Source organism: Gigantopelta aegis, chromosome 4, assembly GCF_016097555.1.
Source record: "Gigantopelta aegis isolate Gae_Host chromosome 4, Gae_host_genome, whole genome shotgun sequence".
Lineage (NCBI taxonomy): Eukaryota > Metazoa > Mollusca > Gastropoda > Neomphalida > Peltospiridae > Gigantopelta > Gigantopelta aegis.
Genome location: NC_054702.1, coordinates 40,521,567 through 40,543,298, shown reverse-complemented (window position 1 = coordinate 40,543,298; position 21,732 = coordinate 40,521,567). Strand labels below are relative to the sequence as shown.

The following is a 21,732-nucleotide window of genomic DNA, read 5'->3' as shown; positions in this document are numbered from 1 at the left end:
ACTTTATTGTACAGTAGCTGCGTTTTATCGAATGTAACCGTGGGAATGTGTTTGGGACATGCAATGACCTTATATTCACAAAGCATGAACCGGTAGGAAACATAAAATCGGAGTTATAACCCATTTGTACCCTTTTGCGTTTCTTTTTTTGAAGAGTATATATATATTGAAGATTAATCCAACAGTTAATAATCCAATAAAGAACATTTAAGATATTTTAATGTTTGCTTATATACTTTTAATTTTTTTTTAATGATTTTAAGTTTATCATCAACTGATAGTTCAATATGGCGAAGTTTAGCTGGACGTGTCATATTAAAAATCAATAAAGCAATGAAATGCTACCTACATCTTTTCAACACCGAAAAGCCAACATTACTTTTGCCTACTCTTTACTTTGCCAAATAACGGTTTTAAAACAATATCAAACAGAAAGACAGTGGATTAAATTCATTGTTTTGTGGATCCTTAAACTATAAATATGTTTGTTATGGATATCAAAGCTGTCACTTGGATCTTTAATTGCTTAATTGTTATTTGTCAACTGTACTCAGTCATATGTAATGGTGATTACACATCTAATGGCTATCTGAGCATGTGTATATTGCATCGGCCATGTTCGCTGTCAAGTAATTTGGCTGAAAATGGCGAAGTGAAAATAAACAAAACAAATAATTGGCACCATAATGATAGACAATGGTCTGATAGTCTGGTTTTCTGAGGTACAAATTGCACTAAATAAAGGGTTTGAAACTGAATTATTCATCTGGTGTCAGTGTTTTTGCCAGAAAGAAATGTTTGGGTATGGCGCTATGGAATTGAATGCAACCAGTCAATAAGGGGTATGGGGGCCTCCCCCAGAAAGAAAATAGATTAAGTTTAGGGTTAGGGTTAAGATAATCATACAGTAATGATAAAGAGTAATTAATTTTGTCAAAAAGTTAACGTAAAAAAATAATAATAAAAAAATCAGCAAAAATATTTGGGTATGGCGCATACCAATTTTACCCTCTGGCATAAAACCTGGGTGTTTAGTTTAGAGAGGTTTCCCATTTAGAGAGATAAACTTTAGTGTTAAAAGCTGCAGAAAATCACAGGACTTTGGAAAATGTCTTCTTTTGAGAGAATTCCGGTTTAGATAGGGTCTGGTCTCGAGGGGTTTCACTGGATATCAAGACAACATGTTTGCACCGACATAATGAAATGGTTGGCTGAAATGTAGCCCGTGTTACTTGTCCCTTCCTTAGGGTAGCAGGGGTGGGAATTGGTGAACTGTAAAAAAAAAACGAGAGGAAATCTAGAGGGGTCTGGGGTGGTGAATTGTAAAAAAGAGGAAATCTAGAGGGGTCCGGTGGCAAGGACAATTAAGATGCGAGGAAAACTGCGGATCCAAGGAGAATTCCCAGCCCTGGGCCCATATTTTTTAAGCTATCTTAGCGCTACGAAATCGTAAAATCACCGTAGGCTCTGACATCACTATAGCATGTGCTGTAGTGACGTCATACCCTACGATGGTTTTACGATTTCGTAGTGCCAAGATTGCAGGGGTAGAGATTCTATTTAATATGTCATTTTAGTTACCAAAAACACTGTTAGTCGAAAACATCTCACACTGGCTGCAAACTCAAGACAGTCCCTTTAAGATACATGCATGTTTTATCCAACATGAACTATGCCTCCATGTTGAACAGATTATTAGACAACAGTTAGACCACAATCTAGATTTGGATATAAAAACACACAAAAACATGTTTTTAAAAAAACATGATGGTTTTATTTAAAAATTGCTATGTACACACAATGTACATAATTATATACATTAGGGTGAGAGATCATGTACTACAATGAACAATGAAATATTGGGATGACAATCCCATACCATAATATGAGCGGTGTTTAAAAACCAGATATTCGACAGTGAACAATCAATGCCCTCTCAATTTTTGTTTTTCCTTCGCAATAACCAAGAGATATTTTCTAATTTGTTCATTCACTGACCCAATTTCTTCCCTAGTGATGCAATTTGGTTTTTTCAGATGACTTTATCATCAAGTTATCTTTCACCCAGGCTTCTCCTAAATATCTTATTGACAAATGAGGTATCTTGTGAAATTTCATCCAGTCATTAACAATCTTGTGATCTTCAATTTTATTCCTTATTTTTAAATGCCATCCTGTCTGGTGATGATGTACCAGACTTCACTTTTGCTTTCCTGAAAAGAACCTTGTTCTCTACACAAGATCCCAAACACGGGATTCCAAATTCTATACACATCCAGAGCACTTTTAAATCTGCTTTCCATCTCTGCTTTTAGAGCTGAGCCACTTGGTCGCTTGAAGCACTGCTTAGGCCATGAAATGGATAGCAATTACATTCCTGTATCCTTACTCTGTTCATTATCCATCAGTACAACTGATACCACTCTACCGACATCGTTTGTGATCAGTCCCAGTACTTGATGACACCATCCCACCCACAGGTAGCAACCTTGGATGTCTCGTGTGGGTGCCAGAGGACTCCAATGCAGACGTCATCGTGTGCCTTCCACTTGCTGTAGAGCTTTGTGCTTTTCCAGTCCCAAACAAACAGCTTGCCGTCTGCATCACCCGATATAATGTAGCTGTAAAGAGACAAACATCTTAGATCAATTTAAAAAAAGTTAGTTTGTTTTGTTTAACGACACCACTAGAGCATACTGATTAACTAATCAAACATTTGGTAATTCTGACAAGTAGTCATCAGAGGAAGCCAGCTGCATTTTTCCAAATGCAGAAAGGGATCTTTTATACACATTTTCCCACAGACAGAAAAGCACATACCATAGTATTTGACCAGTTGTGGTGCACTGGTTGGAACAAGAAAAACTTCAGTCAGTTGAATGGATCCACTGAGGTGGTTCGATCCTGTGATGCAAGCATCTCAAGCGAGCACTCAATTGACTGAGCTAAATCCCACCCCTTTCGTAGATCACACATAGTGTATGACTGTATAAACATATGACATAAAGGACCGGATTTACTAAGCCTGTTTCTGTCATATACATGAGCAACAACATACATCTATGTTTATATACCTGTGTTTAAGAGAAAAAACCCGCTTCATAAGTGTGATCCAGAGAATTTTCTTAAAAATTCTCTTATTTATAATCAAGAATGATGAGCTATTTAATGATGCCTCAGCATATGTCCAAAATAATTACCTCATGTCTGGTGAAAAGTCAACACAGCAAGCATAACCAGCAACCTGGAATGAAAAAACGTAGCATGTTATTTACATATTGATGAGACCATTATTTTTTCAACTCTTGTAAATAAATATCTTGAGGCTATCTTACCTAACAGTAACTTACCCCTGTAAGATATTATGTAAAATCTATCCTTTTATTCTCATTCAATATTCTGATCTATGTGTATACAGAACTACCATTTGACCTTCAACATAAAAAAAAATATTGTGACCAATACGTGACTTATTATTATGTAAATAAAATGACCCCCCCCCCCCCCCCCCCCCCCCCCCCCAAAAAAAAAAAAAAAAAACCCACAAAAAAAACCCCTAAAACATTGAAAGTAATAACTGATTTTACTCTCATTCAATGTTCAAATATAGACAAAACTATTTATTATTAATCTTGTAAAAAATCAAAAATTGAGAAATAACGTAGGAATATTAATTCCGTGAAAATAAATATCCAACATTTTGACAGCCCCAAGGTGTTTGCCTTAGGGGAACATCAACAAACTATATGATATCCATCTTAGAATAAATGTTTAAATTAATCAAATTAATATATAATAATTTAACATGAAATGGAAATGTTTTATTTAACAACGCATTCAACACATTTTATTTACAGTTATATGGTGTTGGACATATGATTAAGGACCATACAGATATTGAGAGAGGAAACCTGCTGTTGCCACTTCATGGGCTACTCTTTTCGATTAGCAGCAAGGGATCTTTTATATGCACCATCCCACAGACAGGTTAACACATACCACAGCTGTTGATATACCAGTCATGGTGCATTGGCTGGAGCAAGAAATAACCCAATGGGCCCATTGACAGGGATCGATCCCAGACCGACCATGCATCAAGCGAATGCTTTACCACTGGGCTACGTCCTGACCCTCATTTAATAGTGTCATTTACATTTAATGCATTTTTTCATGTCTTGTAAATAAATATCTTGTATGTTGTGGGTGTATTGATTGTTTTATACAATCTTCTTGTGTGTATCGTATTCTCTATTGATGTAAAAGTTTGTTTTGTTTAACGCAACCACTAGAGCACATTGATTAATTAATCATCGGCTGTTGGATGTCAAACATTTGGTAATTCTGAATTGTAGTCAAGATAGGAAACCTGCTACATTTTTTATTAGCAGTAAGGAATCTTTTATATGCACTTTCCCACAGACAGGAAAGCACACACTACCACCTTTGACCAGTTGTGACGCACTGGTTGGGATCTTTTACGGTAATAAAGGATTGTTTTGTATGTTGTATTATTGTAAAAAACAACAACTTTGTTTTGTTTAATGACACCACTAGAGCACATTGATTTATTAATCATCGGCTACTGGATGTCAAACACTAGGTACTTTTGACACAGCCTTAGATAGGAAACCCGCTACATTTTTCCATTAGTAGCAAGGGATCTTTTCTGTGCACCATCCCACAGACAGGATAGCACATACCACAGCCTTTGATATACCAGTCATGGTGCACTGGCTACGAGAAATAGCCCAATGGGCTCACTGATGGGGATCGATCCCAGACCGACCGTGCATCAAGCAAACACTTTACCAGTGGGCTACGTCACACCCCAACAGTATAAAAAATGACAAGCCATGTTATTTTACATAGCTTGTTGGTGAATCGTGATCTCCTCAGTAAAACTTGATAGCTGCTAAAACATTGGATAATAATTAATAAGGTTATTTATTACTACATCCTTTTCAACTTTAAAATAAATTTTACAGTGTGCTATATTTTACTAATGATAAAATAAAGTCTCTGTCTAAAAACCACAATTAAAAATCTCAAGTTAAAAGGCTCAACGTTTCGTCAGCTAAATGCTGACATCCTCAGGAACAAACTAAACCTAAAACCAGGAGCTCAGTATTAAAATCAGGTGAATAAAAACAGTTGCAGTGAAAATATCAAGTTAAAAGACTAAAGAAATCACAGGATAAGCCGACTGGGGGAAAGTAACAAAAGAAGAGTCAATGACTGCTCATACTCATTAAGTCCGTCAGGCCACATTGTGTTCAAACGGTGCATCCAGAGTGATTCGGCAATGTTCAATTTAGTTTTATGAAGATTAACAATCTTTTGTAACACAATGCAATTATAATCATGTCCTGCTATATTGAAATGAGGGGCCACATGGGGTGCTTTAGATTGTTTATTATACAGAATGTTGTGCCTATGATTACTGAGTCGGGTACTGAATGGTTGGGTAGTTTGTCCTACATATTGCATTTTGCACTTAATACAAGTCAGACAGTAAATAACAAAAGTTGTACTACAGTCTACACTGTCTTTTATCTGGAACACTTTATTGTTCTTGCTGGCAATATTTAGGGTGGATGTAATTTTTTCACAAGTTTTACACCTGGGCCTGTGACACGGGCGACAACCCCATGTAGTTTTATATGATGTCGGGAGTTTAAGTTTGTTAGCCCTCAGAATGTTGCCAGTGGTAGCTTTTAGTTTTTCCGCAATTACCAGTTTGGTCTCCTCTAGCACTCGACACATTTTGTTACTTGTGGTAAGGATGTTGGTGTCTGCAGCCAGTTTACGGAGTTGGGGCTGGCATGGGTCGAATGTATATTTTACTAAGAAAGGTAAGAATGTCCTTGTCTCACCATGACAAAGATAACACAATCTAACAAATATACAATACATGTAAATGAATAAAAACTGGATTCCTATTACAATGTTCTTACCATATGCCCAGTGAACGTCTTCTTTCTCATGAACTTGAACCGGTTGAGAACATTAAAAACACAGATCTTGTTGTCCATCGACTGACACGCCAGCCATTTACCTGTAATAAACCACAAGCCATGTTATTGTAATTACTGAATCATTAATATTCTTGAAAAAAATCATTGATATTATTGAAAGTCATTGTACATTGAAACCTGTGTTAACTTTTGTTTTTTGTTTTTTTTGTGTTTTTGTTAAAATAAATCATTTATCATTATTGAAACCAGAATTCTAGGGACTTAAATGTCTCACCTACAATAAACCTTTCCAGTGCACTGTGATGAACAGCCATAGATACAACTATAAACCAAGTTTCACTGACCTAGGAATTATAGTTTGTGAGAAACGGATCTAAACATAAAACTTTAATGTAAAAGTTGACACTGTTGCCACCACTGCCGCTGTCGGAAAAGTAATATCTATTTAAATATCACTTTTTTTACTTGGTAAAGTTAAAGTTTGCTTTGTTTAACAAAACAACTAGAGCACATTGATTTATCAATCATCGGCTATTGGATGTCAAACATTTGGTAATTTGATACATAGTCTTAGAGAGGAAACCTGCTACATTTTTCAATTAGTACCAAGGGATCTTTTATATGCACTATCACTATGGACAGGATGGCACATACCACGGCCTTTGATATACCAGTCGTAGTGCACTTTATGGGCTGTCAAAAGTGACCTTTAAAGGTTGACTGTATAATAAAGTAAAGTTAAAAAAAAACAGACACAAAGTGCTTTGCAAAGTTGTAGTCAAACATCAGGAGATGAAATTACGTATGTTCTAATTTCTAATAAAGGCTATTTTAATTGTATACTCAATTATTATAAATCCAGTACTAAAATAGGCTAAAGGAAAAATAACCCTACAGTAGTTAAGTAATTCGTGATTTTTCCCTGACAACATGCATGAAATCAAATTCCAAATAAACCACAGGTAATACAGGTACAGGTAAAGATACAGGTAAAACTATAAGATTATCAGTCAATGGCATGTTAAAAATACTCTCACAGAGTTAGAAACATATAGTGGCCTTTGCCACGGTTTAAGTACATTTAAATAGAAATAATTCTTACCATTTGGTGATAACGTTGTGGATGGCATGGAATGCATAGATGGATCAGCGATGTATTTGAAGTCAACAGGAATATCCCTGAAATATATTGAATACAAAGTGTTTTACAAGGGAGGAATGAATGATAAATGAATGAATGAATGAATGGATCAGCAATGTATTTAAGGTCAATACGAATATCCCTAAAATATAATGATTACAAAGTATTTTACAATGAATGAATGAATGAATGAATGGATGAATGGATCAGCAATGTATATGAGGTCAATAGGAATATCCTAAAATATAATGATTACAAAGTGTTTTACAATGAATGAATGCATGAATGAATGGATCAGCAATGTATTTACGGTCAATAGGAATATCCCTAAAATATAATGATTACGAAGTGTTTTACAATGAATGAATGATGAATGAATGAAAGATAATAACTATTTATCCTATAATGTACTGATGATATTCATGTCATAAACGCATGTGATATTTTAGTGTATTAACCCAGTTAATAAAGGTTTGCAAATTTAAAGGTATATGCAAATTTGCAAGGTCTCTAGGTAATAATGTGTTGATGTGAATGGGTCGTTTACAAGCCAACAAGACCTGTATACGTTTTCGTAAGATTTAGTTAAAATGCGTGACGTCAAAGCAATTTGTGCTAATCGTGATGACATCATATTACCGATTGAGGCGACTTTAGTACTGTGATTTACTAAAAATTTAATTAAAATGTTATTTTAGAAGTGTTGTAGGATAAATAGAATTCGCTACTTGTGATTTTTAATTTGTCAAATATCAATCTCGTCTAGTTAATTGGTAATTGTCGAGGCAGAGCCTCGAAAAATACTGATTAACATAGACTCGGTTGATATTTTCCATATTAGAAAACACTGAGTCTCATGATGAAACCTCTATATATTAATTAAACTGAAACTAAAAACATATTAAAAACAAAACACAGTGACTAACCATTCCCAGACCCTGAGACTCTTGTCATCGGAGGTGCTGACAAACCGACGATTCTGATCAACAAACGTAATGGAGTTCACAGCACCAAGGTGACGGTCATACTCCTGAACGATTTCCCCCGACCGGATATCCCACTGAAACATTCACAAATAGTATAACATGATGACAGACACAATATATTTAACACATCAGTGAAAAAGACAGGTATAAATTTACCACAATTTGTAAATAAAAAACAATAGATCCACTTATAGTGGGTGATAACACAGATATTCCCACGTGAAGTGAACAGTGTTATAATTATTATAGTATTCGTGTAAATCTGTTTCTCTGTAGAGAAGATTTAAAACATCTGACACCATGCTACATGTGTATGTATGTTTTAAACATAAAAGTTTGTTTTGCTTAATGACAATGGGATCAGTGGTTTTAAAAATATACTAGCCAAGATTAAAAATTCACTAGCCCTACTTTACTTTAAGTTAATACAATTTTGCTAAATAATAGTAATAATCAAATGTCACCTAAAGAGGGAGATAGAGCTTAAAAACACTAACATTGGGGGGGGTTGTGGTCAGCACAGGATATTCATATTTACTAAATAAGACTTAACTGCAACATTTGATAAAATGTTTTTCGCTAGTCGGGCGATTGCAACAGTTATTTACTAGCCCAACACTGAATATCACTAGCCACAGGAGTGGGGCTACCATAATCTAGATGCCCTGCAATCATTGGCTATTTGATGTCAAACATTTGGTCATTCTGACTGTCTTCACAGGAAACCCGATACATTTTCACATTAGTAGCAAGGGATCTTTTATATGCATCATCCCCACAGACAGGATAGCACATACCATGGCCTTTGATATACCAGTCATGATGCACTGGCACTAGGATTTTTATATGCACTTTCCAGCAGACAGGACAGCACATACCCAATCTGATTAAAATTAGCTCTACTGGTCTCGCCAGTAGATCTAAACAGCATTGCATGGACTCCCATGTCCATGTGACATTTCATCTATAAATAACAATTTAAATATCGACCAATTACACTTCGCCTTTTATAACGTTATTCGGGAGCATACAAATTCAAAAAATATTGGTCGAGACTAATTATGCAATAGGCGAACTTGTTGGTCTATTTCAACATTGAAAAAACAGGGGGAAAAGTGCAGTTGTATACTAGTATAAACAGATTTATTGGCTATACCATCACAGGTTTTTTCCCGTCTTGAAACGAATTTTATATAAAATTTTATATTGAAATTAGTTTCCGGCATACTTCGTAATTCACCCGAATTATTTCATATACCCTCGGCATAAACCCGAATATTTTCATTTTTTTTTTCAAATCACTGGCATGATTTTGTAAGTAAGGTTTTGATTGGTCGAATGAAAGGTCAACCGGACATGAACTCCAACGGGCTGCTGTTAGATCCACATGTAATAGTGGAGCTAATTTTAATTAGATTGGCACATACCACAGTATTTACCTGCGTTTATATAGCATCTACTACAGCCTGAAATATGCAGTCATAGAGCACACAAGTCAGCTGAGATGATTTGATCCCATGATCCAAGCACCTCAGGTGAGTGCAATACAGACTGAGCTAGATCCCACCTGTATGCGCAAAATCTCAGTCTGCCAAACATACTCACACACACAATCTTCTTGTCGGATGTTCCGGCAACAAACAGATGTTGCTTGTCCTCTTCAGGGTGATACTTGATGCAGTACGGTACCTTGCGACTCGTGAAGCGCGACTTGCACTCACCTGAACACAAGACGGCAAACAGAAACAGAATTAATATAAACTTTCAATCTACATTTGTGTCAAATAATCAAAAGAATAACAACAAAATTACTCTTTTTTTCTTTTTCTTTGGGGGGGGGGGGGGGGGTTGCTTTATTTCTAAAAGTATATAATATACAAAGTAACAGGGTGAAAAAAAGTTGGGTTGTAAAAGCATACATGATGAAAAGATTAGATATTAATTCCCTTTTTAATTAAACTTACAAAAAGATTTAGTACAAGTGTATCCTCAAGTTGCCACTTGCAACATTTACAAATCAGTAAACATTTTACAGAGAAAAGTTAACAATTGAAAATAAAACAATTAAAGTAGTAATAGTTTGTCTTAAAGTAGTAATAGTGTGTACATCCAGAACTGGCTCTGTCCAAAATCATTGTTTTCCAAAATAGTTTTAAAGATTAAAACAAAATTAAAAATCTGAAATGAAGGCAATTTAACTTTGTTTTAAATTACCTGGCTTTTCACCCACTCATATCACATGTATCATGGACATAACCAGTTCTGATTGTCAGCTCGTGATGTAGTACCTCACATACTATGATTATCACAAAGAAAATAATTGAAGTTTGTTTTGTTTAGTGACGTCACTAGAGCACATTGATTTATTAATCATTAGCTATTGGATGCCACACATTTGGTAATTTTGACATAATCTTAGAGAAAAAGCCCGCTACATTTTTTCATTAGTAGCAAAAGATCTTTTATATCCACTATGTCACAGCCTTTGATATACCAGTTGTGGTGCACTGGCTGGAACAAGAAATAGTCCAATGAGCCCACCGGTGTGGACTGATCCCAAACTGACTGTGCATCAGGCCAGGCTTTACCACAGGGCTATATTCCGCCCCGATTATCACACAATGTCATGTACTGTTACCTGTTTCTGTATCCCACAGCCTACAGTATCTATCGTATCCACAGCTGAGGAACTCGTTGCCGCTGTTGTTAAAGGTGATGTCGCGCACTGCCTGCTTGTGGCCGATGTAACTCCGAATACACCGTCTCTCTTTGTATACCTCCCAAATCTGAATTTAAATACACAACATATTAGATTTGAATGAACTGTTCAACCCTGCAATTAAGAAAATGTCTACGGCAAAAAAAAACATGCCATTAAAAAACAAAATGAATATAGTCCAAGGCAAATAAGTGCTGTGTAGAATTAAAAACTCAATGGCCATCTCCACGTCATTGCCGCGGGCAATTGCAGGGGTTGCCATTTACTTTTTATAGACACTGGCTGGACTAATGATCATAAAACATACTCTCAAAATAATAAAAATTACGTGTGGAGCTGCAAAATAAAACTGAAGAGGCCAAGGGGCCATGGACAATTTTTAACATTTCCACAAGCTTATAGGGAGGACTCTTTGCTACCCCTTTACCCCTCCTAAAATAAACATTAAAAATGTTGTTTGTACGGAATATTTTTGGTGTAGCATTAAAACCCCATCCCTTGTGAAAATGCTCATAATTAGAAAGTGTTTTCACACAATCTACTAAACCCAAAATATGATAAATTAATTTTTCATATACATTTTCATTGCACATTTAAACAAACTAACTAAACATGGCCTCTGAAAATTGCGAGAACGGTAGCTTCATTCGCACAATGATCGTGCAAGTGTGATTTTACATAACCAGGCTGTGAGCTTAGCACGATTCCATGCTTCTGAGAATTCCAGGTTTTGGGTCAGAAGCATAAGATTATGACAAAGAATCCTAAAATATTTATGCTACATCATGCTTATGAGTCCGGCAGAATCCTAAAAAAAAAAAAAAAAAAAGAAGAAGAAGAAGAAGAAAAAATTCCATATCCAAAGCCTGATAACCTATTTTTCACATGCATATAATATTTAGGACTTCCTTTACATAGTCATAATGTGTTCTGCCAAAATAAAATAGGTTATTTGAATTTGTTTTGCATAACCCATGACTGGGTTATGTCAACTTTCAATTCTCAAAGGCGTGTAAACAATGTAAACAAATACATGACCTAAATTCCTTTCATTTTCAACTTCAAATCACCATGCTGTATTCAACTTCCTGATCCAACATTTAATCTAATCCATTTATCCTGCAATTCATACCCTGGTATTACACATATTCCGTGGCTTTAGAATGCATCAAAGTCAATGCGAAAAACATTGTGCCCAAAATACAAATGCCCAAAACAATCAAATTAAGTACCAACCTTAAATATTTCACCTCAAAACCACAGAAATTTTTATTTTATTTACATTAAAATAACTTGAAAAGCATTTCTGAATATTGATAACTCTCCACCAGCTGTTAATGACAGTACGACTTCCCTCGCTCAGAAAAGATATAAGTCCCTGTTGTACCCAAATTAGTGAGATCTAAAGCCCTGATATTCCATCTACTGTAAAAGACAGCATTAGTTTTATGTACCTTTATCTTACAGTCCATACTACAGGACAGTAACAGGTGGGCAGTCTGTGGAAACCATCGAATAGCAGCAACCCCCTTGGAGTGACCAGACCACGTATGAATCTGCTTCTTCGGCAGGAAACACTTCTCTGGTGGAAACTCCGACTTGAGGTTCACGCCAACATCCTGCGGGGCATGAAGATATGATCGGCCTTGGTAGTCGTAGGCATCTTTGACTGGAAAACACAAACCCCAAGACAATAACAATCACAACATGGCATAGATGGACATCAATAATTTCTATATTTATTTTTTATTTTTAATAATATTCCAATTTCTGTTATTTTATGGTTCTCAATTTTTGTAGGTCTTAAAAAAGAAGTTTGTTTTGTTTAACGACACTGCTAGAGCACATTGATTTTTTTTTAACCATCGGCTATTGGATGTCAAACATTTGGATATTTTGACATATAGTCTAAGAAATGAAACCTGCAACAATTTTCCATTAGTAGCAAGAGATCTTCTAGGTCTTTGTTTTTACTTCGTTCCTCTCTCTCTCTCACTCTCCCACACATCTCAATCACTCTCTCTCCCAACCAACCCTCTCTCTCAATAGTTTTAAAGGTTTGCTACCATCTTCTCTCAAACATAATTAAACCCATCAAAACATCAAATACTATTTACTAAGTAGTAAAAAACTGAGATCAAAATTACTCTAAATAATTGACTGAACATACAATTTTTAATTATTAATTTTATCTTTCACATACTGTGTAATGTTGTTTTCTCTTCCATGGCTTTCTCTTCCACCTGTTTTCCAGCTTTACTGCGCTTGGCGAGAATTACGTCAAGCTCCTTTTGTTCCTCCTGTTGTGAAAAATCACAAATTATGATATTAGTACATGATTTCAGATTATTGACGATTTTGATGATTTAATGTTGTTTCTTGCATTTGTTTTTAAACTTTTGTTCCTCCTGTTGTGGAAAATCACAAATTATTACCCATATGGTTAAAAATATCTCGGTACATACCAAAGTGATACGTCCCACTAGAATGCCAAGTGGGACGTAATATTTTTGATGTCATACAGGAACGTCAACGAAACGAGTGATATAAATTAAGATCGATTATGGGTAATAAATAGGATATTAAACTCGCTATCATTTCGTATCATGTTTATGTCCCAAGTGAAATAATGTTCAATTGTCACGAGCTTTAGCGAGTGACAATGAAAATTATTTCACTTGGGACATAAACATGATATGAAATGAAAGCTTGTTTAATATCCTATAATTATGATTTATTATATCATTTCAGATTATTGATTTTACTCATTTAATGTTTCTTGCAACTGTTTTTGAACTTGCTTTCACTCCTTATCCAGAGCTGTTAAATATAAAATTACAGAACAAGGCAAACTTCAACAAATGTCTAATACAGCACATCAACATCCATTCAAAATAAAGAAGTGTGAACCATTTCATGACTCAGGGCTAACTCTGCCACTTGCGAATTTTAGGAACAATTGGCAAATTTGATTTTAATTTAGCGGAAAAAAAAAAAAATGCAATCATTGATATTTGCTGGAAAATAACTGTGTTTTGCATTTACGGATATAATTTGGCAAAAGGTTTTGCACACCCAGAGCTGGCCCTGCATGTTCTCATAATAAACAATTTACAGGTGATGCATTTGAGTATGATGACTAATTATGAACATGCAAACTAAGGCCAAGCCAGTTTGGCTGTGAGACTTTGTTTAATTTTCAGGGCATTGGATGATATGACTAGAGCACTGCTGCTATTTGCCGCATGGCCGCTGTTAAATTCGAGCCCTGTAACTCTAATCTACTTGTTGGTGTGAAACAGTAACCACTCACTTCACTTGGCTTCATGACCGTCTGTTCATCCTGGTACTTGCCCCACGGCCCCAGGTAGCCCTCAATGTCAGATGGATCACGATTTTGCATCTTTTTCCTTTTCGCAGCTTTTTGTGGATTTGTTTCAAACACTGTAAGGCCTGTGAAGAGACAGTATCAGGTTTATCATATTACAGTGAGAGAGATCACAGTGTAACAGCATTTCCATTGCTCACACTGTCCCTTCCATTTGTAATATTTCATTAAAACCATGTGTGTGTGATAACAGACCTTTAAGTAAAAGGAATTGTTACCTTTATCATTTCAATGAATGCAATCAAGGACATTTTTTAATGCGTTATGGTTTTGACATGTTACTACAAACTTGATACAAAACGTTTATTTTTATTTATCCCGCTTCCCCCTTTTCTTTCTCTCCTTTGACTTCCATCTCATTTCTTCCTGATCTGGCGGCTCCTTCTATCTTTCAACTTCTGCTTTCCACCTCCACATCCCAGTCCTTGTCTCTCTAAACATTTTGTTATCTGAAGAGGGTTATTACAAAATTAGGGGAAATGTTTGATACACTGTTCAGGGATACATGCTCAGTGCAGGGCTTCTAGATTATGGTATCCTCACTCCTATGGCTAGTGATATTCAGTGTTGGGCTAGTAAATAACTACTATTGCAATGCCCGATGGCTAGTGAAATGTTTTTGGGGTTTTTGTCAAATGCTGCAGTTAAGTCTGTTTTGTAAATATGAATATCCTGCCCCACACAAATCCCCATTGTTAGTGTTTTTAAGCACTATCTCACTCTTTAGGTGACAAATCTGATTATTACTATTATATTGTCAAATTGTGTTAACTTGAAGTAAAGTAGGGATAGTGAATTTTTAATCGTGGCTAGTAAATTTTAAAAATCACTGATCCCATGATTTAAAAGAAATTCTCAGTGATTATCCCAAAATCAATTAAATCCCCTTGTATGGTTGATATAAACCAATGGTATAGACATGAAGTTGTAATTAAGCCTTAATAAAACAAATGCACTATTATAGACATGAAGTTGTAATTAAGCCTTAATAAAACAAATGCACTATTATAGACATGAAGTTGTAATTAAGCCTTAATAAAACAAATGCACTATTATAGACATGAAGTTGTAATTAAGCCTTAATAAAACAAATGCACTATTATAGACATGAAGTTGTAATTAAGCCTTAATAAAACAAATGCACTATTATAGACATGAAGTTGTAATTAAGCCTTAATAAAACAAATGCACTATTATTGAAGTTGTAATTAAGCCTTAATAAAACAAATGCACTATTATAGACATGAAGTTGTAATTAAGCCTTAATAAAACAAATGCACTATTATAGACATGAAGTTGTAATTAAGCCTTAATAAAACAAATGCACTATTATTGAAGTTGTAATTAAGCCTTAATGAAACAAATGCACTATTATAGACATGAAGTTGTAATTAAGCCTTAATGAAACAAATGCACTATTATAGACATGAAGTTGTAATTAAGCCTTAATGAAACAAATGCACTATTATAGACATGAAGTTGTAATTAAGCCTTAAAACAAATGCACTATTATAGACATGAAGTTGTAATTAAGCCTTAATAAAACAAATGCACTATTATAGACATGAAGTTGTAATTAAGCCTTAATGAAACAAATGCACTATTATAGACATGAAGTTGTAATTAAGCCTTAATGAAACAAATGCACTATTATAGACATGAAGTTGTAATTAAGCCTTAATGAAACAAATGCACTATTATAGACATGAAGTTGTAATTAAGCCTTAATGAAACAAATGCACTATTATAGACATGAAGTTGTAATTAAGCCTTAATGAAACAAATGCACTATTATAGACATGAAGTTGTAATTAAGCCTTAATGAAACAAATGCACTATTATAGACATGAAGTTGTAATTAAGCCTTAATGAAACAAATGCACTATTATAGACATGAAGTTGTAATTAAGCCTTAATGAAACAAATGCACTATTATAGACATGAAGTTGTAATTAAGCCTTAATGAAACAAATGCACTATTATAGACATGAAGTTGTAATTAAGCCTTAATGAAACAAATGCACTATTATAGACATGAAGTTGTAATTAAGCCTTAATAAAACAAATGCACTATTATAGACATGAAGTTGTAATTAAGCCTTAATAAAACAAATGCACTATTATTCATCCACATTTACTTCAGGGGTGGAAAATTTATTTCATTTTTTTATTATTTTTTTAATTCACAGATTCTGTTACACTTAGCTTACCTCTATCCAAGAGAAACCACAGGCAGCTGGACAACAACAAAAACCTGTTTTGTTTAATGACACCACTAGAGTACACTGATTTATTAATCATTGGCTATTGGATGTCAAACAACTGGTAATTCTGACATATACTGGGTAGTCAGTAGCAAGGGATCTTTTTTATGCACCATCCCACAGACAAGATAGCACATACCACAGTCTTTAATATATCAATCATGGTACACTGACTGGAATGAGAAATTGCCCAATGGTCCCACTGATGGGGACTGATCCTAGACCTACCGCACATCAAGCTTGCACTTTACCACTGGGCTATGTCCCACCTCTTGGACAACAAGACCCAAGAGTTATTTTTGACATGAAAAAAATGGTTAAAGGCAACTGTACATAGTTGTGTACAGTATCATAATTATATGTTTAAAGGGGACTGGAATTTATCTGCGGGGCTTAAAATAAAAAAAAAATCATTATTATGACCTCCAGTGAAATATAAAATATAGTTTTTTGTCAAACTGATATCTTGTTTACTTGTAAACAAAAACCTCTTCAATTATACATCAAAGTACCTTTGCTTTCTTCTGAAGCTTTTACGTCTCCAACTACGACTTCGTCAGCAACTTCCTTGTCGACGCTCGGATCCATGGCATAACCTGCAATCACCACATAAGGGATAAATACAGAATACTAAATGAGTAATCATTGTATACCATTTTGGGTTGTTCATTATCTTTGATAATAGAAGGCTGTTTGAGAAAAGTAAATGACTATATTTACTGAAGGAAGGAAATGTTTTATTTAACGCCACATTGAATACATTTTATTTACAGTTATATGGCACTGGACATTGGACATTGGTTAACGGTAAGAAACACACTGATATTGAGAGAGGAAACCTGCTGTGGCCACTTCACGGGCTACTCTTTTCGATTAGCAGCAGGGATCTTTTATATGCACTATCCCACAGACAGGATAATACATACCATGGCCTTTGTAACACCAGTTGTGGAACACTGGCTGGAACAAGAAATAGCCCAATGGTGACACCGACGGGGATTGATCCTAGATCAATTGCACATCAGGTGAGTGCTGTACCACAGGGCTATGTCCTGCCCCTATATTTATTGAATGCAGAGGTTTATAACAGTATGCAATAGCAGCCACAAATCGCAGCCTGCCACCTATTAATAAACTCACTGCATTTTCAAAATGTATCTAGCAAGCAAATCTCAGTTCAATATGTTTTTAAACATACTGTATTAAATAAAAAAAACATGTTTACACATTCAGTAAAAGTGACAACCTGTATTCAGTAACCACCTGTCTAATTAACCCATTGGTTGGCTGATTTAATACATGTACATCACTCAAATGAAACATTAAAAAAAAACATATAAAAAAACAATAACATGACCATCTAAATTCTAATATAAACAAAACATATTTTCACATTCTGTAAGAGTTACAACCTGTATTCAGAGGTCTCGTGTCCAAAAGGGCCACTTTTGATTTACCCCAAGGGTGGCTGACCAGTTTAACACTGTACATCCGTGAATTGAAATATTAAACCAAACCAAAATAAATCTAAGCATACTATGGTGTTAGCGTTTATAACGGCCATAACTTGATTATGTGATGCTGCCATAAAAGATGTGTCATCAAGAGGGGAAAGGGGATTGGGACAGAACATTCAGTATAGGGTATGCAGTTAATGAGAGGTCAGGATACAGAATGGAAAGAAATTCTGTTTGGAGGATCGAGCAATTCAGACATACATGAACATGAACCAGGGCTTCTAGATTATGGTAGTCCCACTCCCATGGCTAGTGATATCCAATGTTGGGCTAGTAAATAACTACTATTGCCATGCCCGACGGCTAGTGAAATTTTGTTTGTCAAATGTTGCAGTTAAGTCTATTTTGTAAATTATGAATATCCTGCAACCATCTCACCCCACCCCCCAATGTTAGTGTTTCAAGTCTGTAAGCTTTATCTCCATCTTTAGGTGACATATCCAATTATTACTATTATTTAGTGAAATTGTATTAACTTAAAGTAAAGAAGGGCTAATGAATTTTTAATCGTGGCTAGTAATTTCTTTTAAATTACTGATCCCATGACTAGTTGATTTTATAAAAATTCTAGAAGCCCTGCATGAACTCACAAAGACTTCCTTTTTTTTTTACTTTAGTTGATTTCTTTAACAAGCGTTTATTATCCCCATGTCAAGATTTACTCACCGAAACTTGTGAATGTTCTTCTCTGATTCTCAAACTGAAAGTCGTTTACATGCGCTTCTTCCACGAACCCAGCCAACATGTTTCGACTAGATGAAAACTGCTGGGTTTTATATGGGTTTTCTGGCCCGGCCTGAGAAGAGTTCACAACAAAAATATATATGTAATACATATAGTTTTGACTGACTGAAATAATTACATTTCATTAAACACAAAGACAGATTTCATGTAAAATTCACTATATATTGGTTTTGGAATGTCACAGAAATGTTTTTAAAAACCTGTGGTGCTTAAAAGCACCGTTATACATGTTACATGTACCATAACTACATAAGACAATATAATTACAGCTATTTTCTGTCATAGAATACACACAGACAAAATATAGGCGACTTTCAAAATATTTTTAAAATTAAACATTGTTACATACATTTAAGATAACATCCGTCTAAATATGATAAACGGTGTTGAATTACATGTACATTTAACTTGGCAATATTCATTTTAAAACATTAATAATAAAAATTAAAATATGTTCATACCCTTAAAACAATAAATAAATCTGGGGAAATTCCAGACGAGGCAAACACCTTGTCGTCTCATGCTGGCTACGCCATTGTTAATGTATTCTTTACATAACAATTTGTTTTCAATTTTGTTTTTCCATGATTATATACCTGCATGTAATTCCACAATGCCTATAAGTATAATGACAGGTAAATTAATATAATTGTAAACATGAAACTTTGGTTAACATCCAACTTCATGAGTAGGAACCTACCTCAGGGGCATATAATTCTTCATATTTAGGGTTGTACTTTATTTCTTTTACGGTCTTGTCAATCACACGTGCCTTTCCAAGATCCTAAAATTATATATTAAAGTTAAAACTAATACTACTAATACTAATAGTAGAATACATGGATCTATACTGCAGATATGATAAATAAAGCCTGCTCTCAATGGGGTTAGGATTGTAGAGGTGCAGGTATGGTTCTCTAAACTGTAAAAGCACCAAAGGACAGTCATTATGACAAAAATATCTGTATTTAACAACAACATGTTTTAATCAGCTGACGTTTTAACACCTGGTTAAAGACATACTAAAATGTATTTAAAATATATTATGAAAAAATCATTAGTATCAGTCTCACATAGTAACGGTATGTTTTGTGTGTGTGTGTGTGTGTGTGTGTGTTTGTGTGTCAGGTGTCATTACCCCCCACCCCACACATGAGCATCGAATTATGACTGACTGTGCAAGTATCAGAGATCATTACATAATTCTAAACTACTTGATATTAAACCTTAATTGGATGCAACTGTTAATTTCAATTCAATTTATTTTCGTGCTTATATCCAATTAAGGTTCAAGCACATTGTCCTGGGTACATACCTCAGCTATCGGAAAAATATCCGCCCGGTTCCCCCTCCCCAAACCATCACCATAACTAAAAATAATAATGGTGGGGACCGGACGGATATTATACCTTATGTCCGATGGCTTAACCACGATACCAAGGCAGATTTGACAGTGTTACCTCAGTGTAACACTGTAAGCATGTTAAACCAGTTGATCGATTGATTGATTGAAAGTACCATGTCCACCAGCCTCAGTGGTGTAGTGTTTAAGGCTGGTAAGTACTGGGTTCGCATCTCCATGATCTCGGTAATTTAACTGAATATAAGCACTAAAACAAACAAACATGCACAATTCATATAAGAGCCTTGAAGAGGCTGAGAGAGAGAGAGAGCAAAAGCAGCAAAGATTATTTTCCTACATTTGAAACAACAACCGGTGCAGCATTTAACGCAATAGATGAAGATATACTATTGCTTTTATCAATAGGTTGTAAATGAGTTGTAAAATCTTCAGTTTTTTCATCTGTTTCGCTGTCACCCTCACTTGAATGGCTGTCATAATCATTCAAACGTAATAAGGAGGCCATTTTGTAAAATGCTTGTGTGTGTCTTGATTTGCATTTATGTGTTGCTTTTAAGAATAAAGAAAACAGCGAAGGTCAGAAAAATCGAGACTGAAGAGTTTGACTGACGCACCGGTCACATCCATACTATTTTTGTTTCGGTTACAGTTTACCGCTTGTCTGGCGTAATATTCCACAAAATCTAGTCATGATTGAGTTTGGTGAGAAGAATTAATTTACAGCTGCGATCCAAAAACATAAATTAATTAAATACACTGAGAAGTAATGCTTATAGTTTTATGCAAAATAATCTGTTTACAGAAGTGTAAAAAAAAAATAATAAAATAAATAATTACTATGACTGTATAAGTAAAGTATATTCCCGAATTTTGATCCAGTTAAGTTGGTCGCTTAATACATAATCATTGTCTTTTTATACAGTTTGTAATAGGTTCAAATTACCCCCCGGTGCAGGTTAGTCCCCGGGTAATTTGAACTTAGGTTCAAAGTACCCCCCGTAGTTTCAAATTACTCCCACCCAACAACCAGTAAATTTTCACAAATGGGGTATATTTTTTTTACATCGAAACGTTGATATATATATTAAGTATTCCTATAAAATATGAAAATTCATATTACACGAACACATATTTTGCATAAAAAGTATGGAAACCTAGATAGAGTAACCCCCGGTAATCTGAAACTAGGTTCAAATTACCGGGGAGTAACTTGAATACGGGAGGAATTTGAAACTGGGACACCCGGTACATATTAAATATATATTCTTGTTTAGAATATCAGTGTCTGTATATTCAATGTGTTTCTGGTCGTCTTAATATTTGTAAGAAGCCCAGACTGAATTTTGTCTTCAAATAATTTCGTACGTACGAAAACCCCCCAATATTTTAGGAAATAAAATGATATTTAACCTAATACAAATATTAGAACGATCAGGAACATGTTTAATATACAGCCACTAATATTTTATGCAGAAAAATATAGTTGATATGTAATTACAATCGTCAAACTCAGGAATGTCCCTTTAAAACAACGTTTAAATAAAAGTATAATATTTTGCTTTTTTCTCTCTTTTTTGTAAATTTATTAAAATTATGGGCCTACCAATTTTTGTAATCTGGTAGACCGCTGTGCTA

At 34.8% G+C, this 21,732-nt stretch overlaps 1 protein-coding gene across 1 annotated transcript; it reads right to left on the bottom strand.

Annotated features, from left to right (window-relative positions):
• Nucleotides 1–1,751: 1,751 nt before the first annotated feature.
• On the bottom strand, nucleotides 1,752–20,628 carry LOC121372051 (pre-mRNA-processing factor 17-like). The gene is made up of 14 exons (XM_041498302.1): nucleotides 20,435–20,628; nucleotides 19,435–19,518; nucleotides 18,657–18,786; nucleotides 16,986–17,069; nucleotides 14,135–14,274; nucleotides 13,025–13,121; nucleotides 12,276–12,490; nucleotides 10,741–10,888; nucleotides 9,708–9,823; nucleotides 8,043–8,176; nucleotides 7,078–7,154; nucleotides 5,955–6,055; nucleotides 3,201–3,244; nucleotides 1,752–2,621 (listed from the first exon to the last, which is right to left on the bottom strand). Exons 1-14 carry the CDS (start codon nucleotides 20,600–20,602, stop codon nucleotides 2,444–2,446), a joined length of 1,716 nt encoding a protein of 571 aa, XP_041354236.1. The 5' UTR covers nucleotides 20,603–20,628; the 3' UTR covers nucleotides 1,752–2,443.
• Nucleotides 20,629–21,732: the final 1,104 nt, after the last annotated feature.

Bases quoted from the DNA above. Each gene is read 5' to 3' on its own strand.
- LOC121372051 (XM_041498302.1), bottom strand. From the start codon at position 20,602: ATGGCCTCCTTATTACGTTTGAATGATTATGACAGCCATTCAAGTGAG. The intron at 10,889-12,275 runs GTACATAAAACT...ATTTAAATTCAG, and splicing joins GTATGGACTGTAAGATAAAG to ATTTGGGAGGTATACAAAGA. The intron at 6,056-7,077 runs GTAAGAATTATT...GGTTTATTACAG, and splicing joins CACAACGTTATCACCAAATG to GTAAATGGCTGGCGTGTCAG.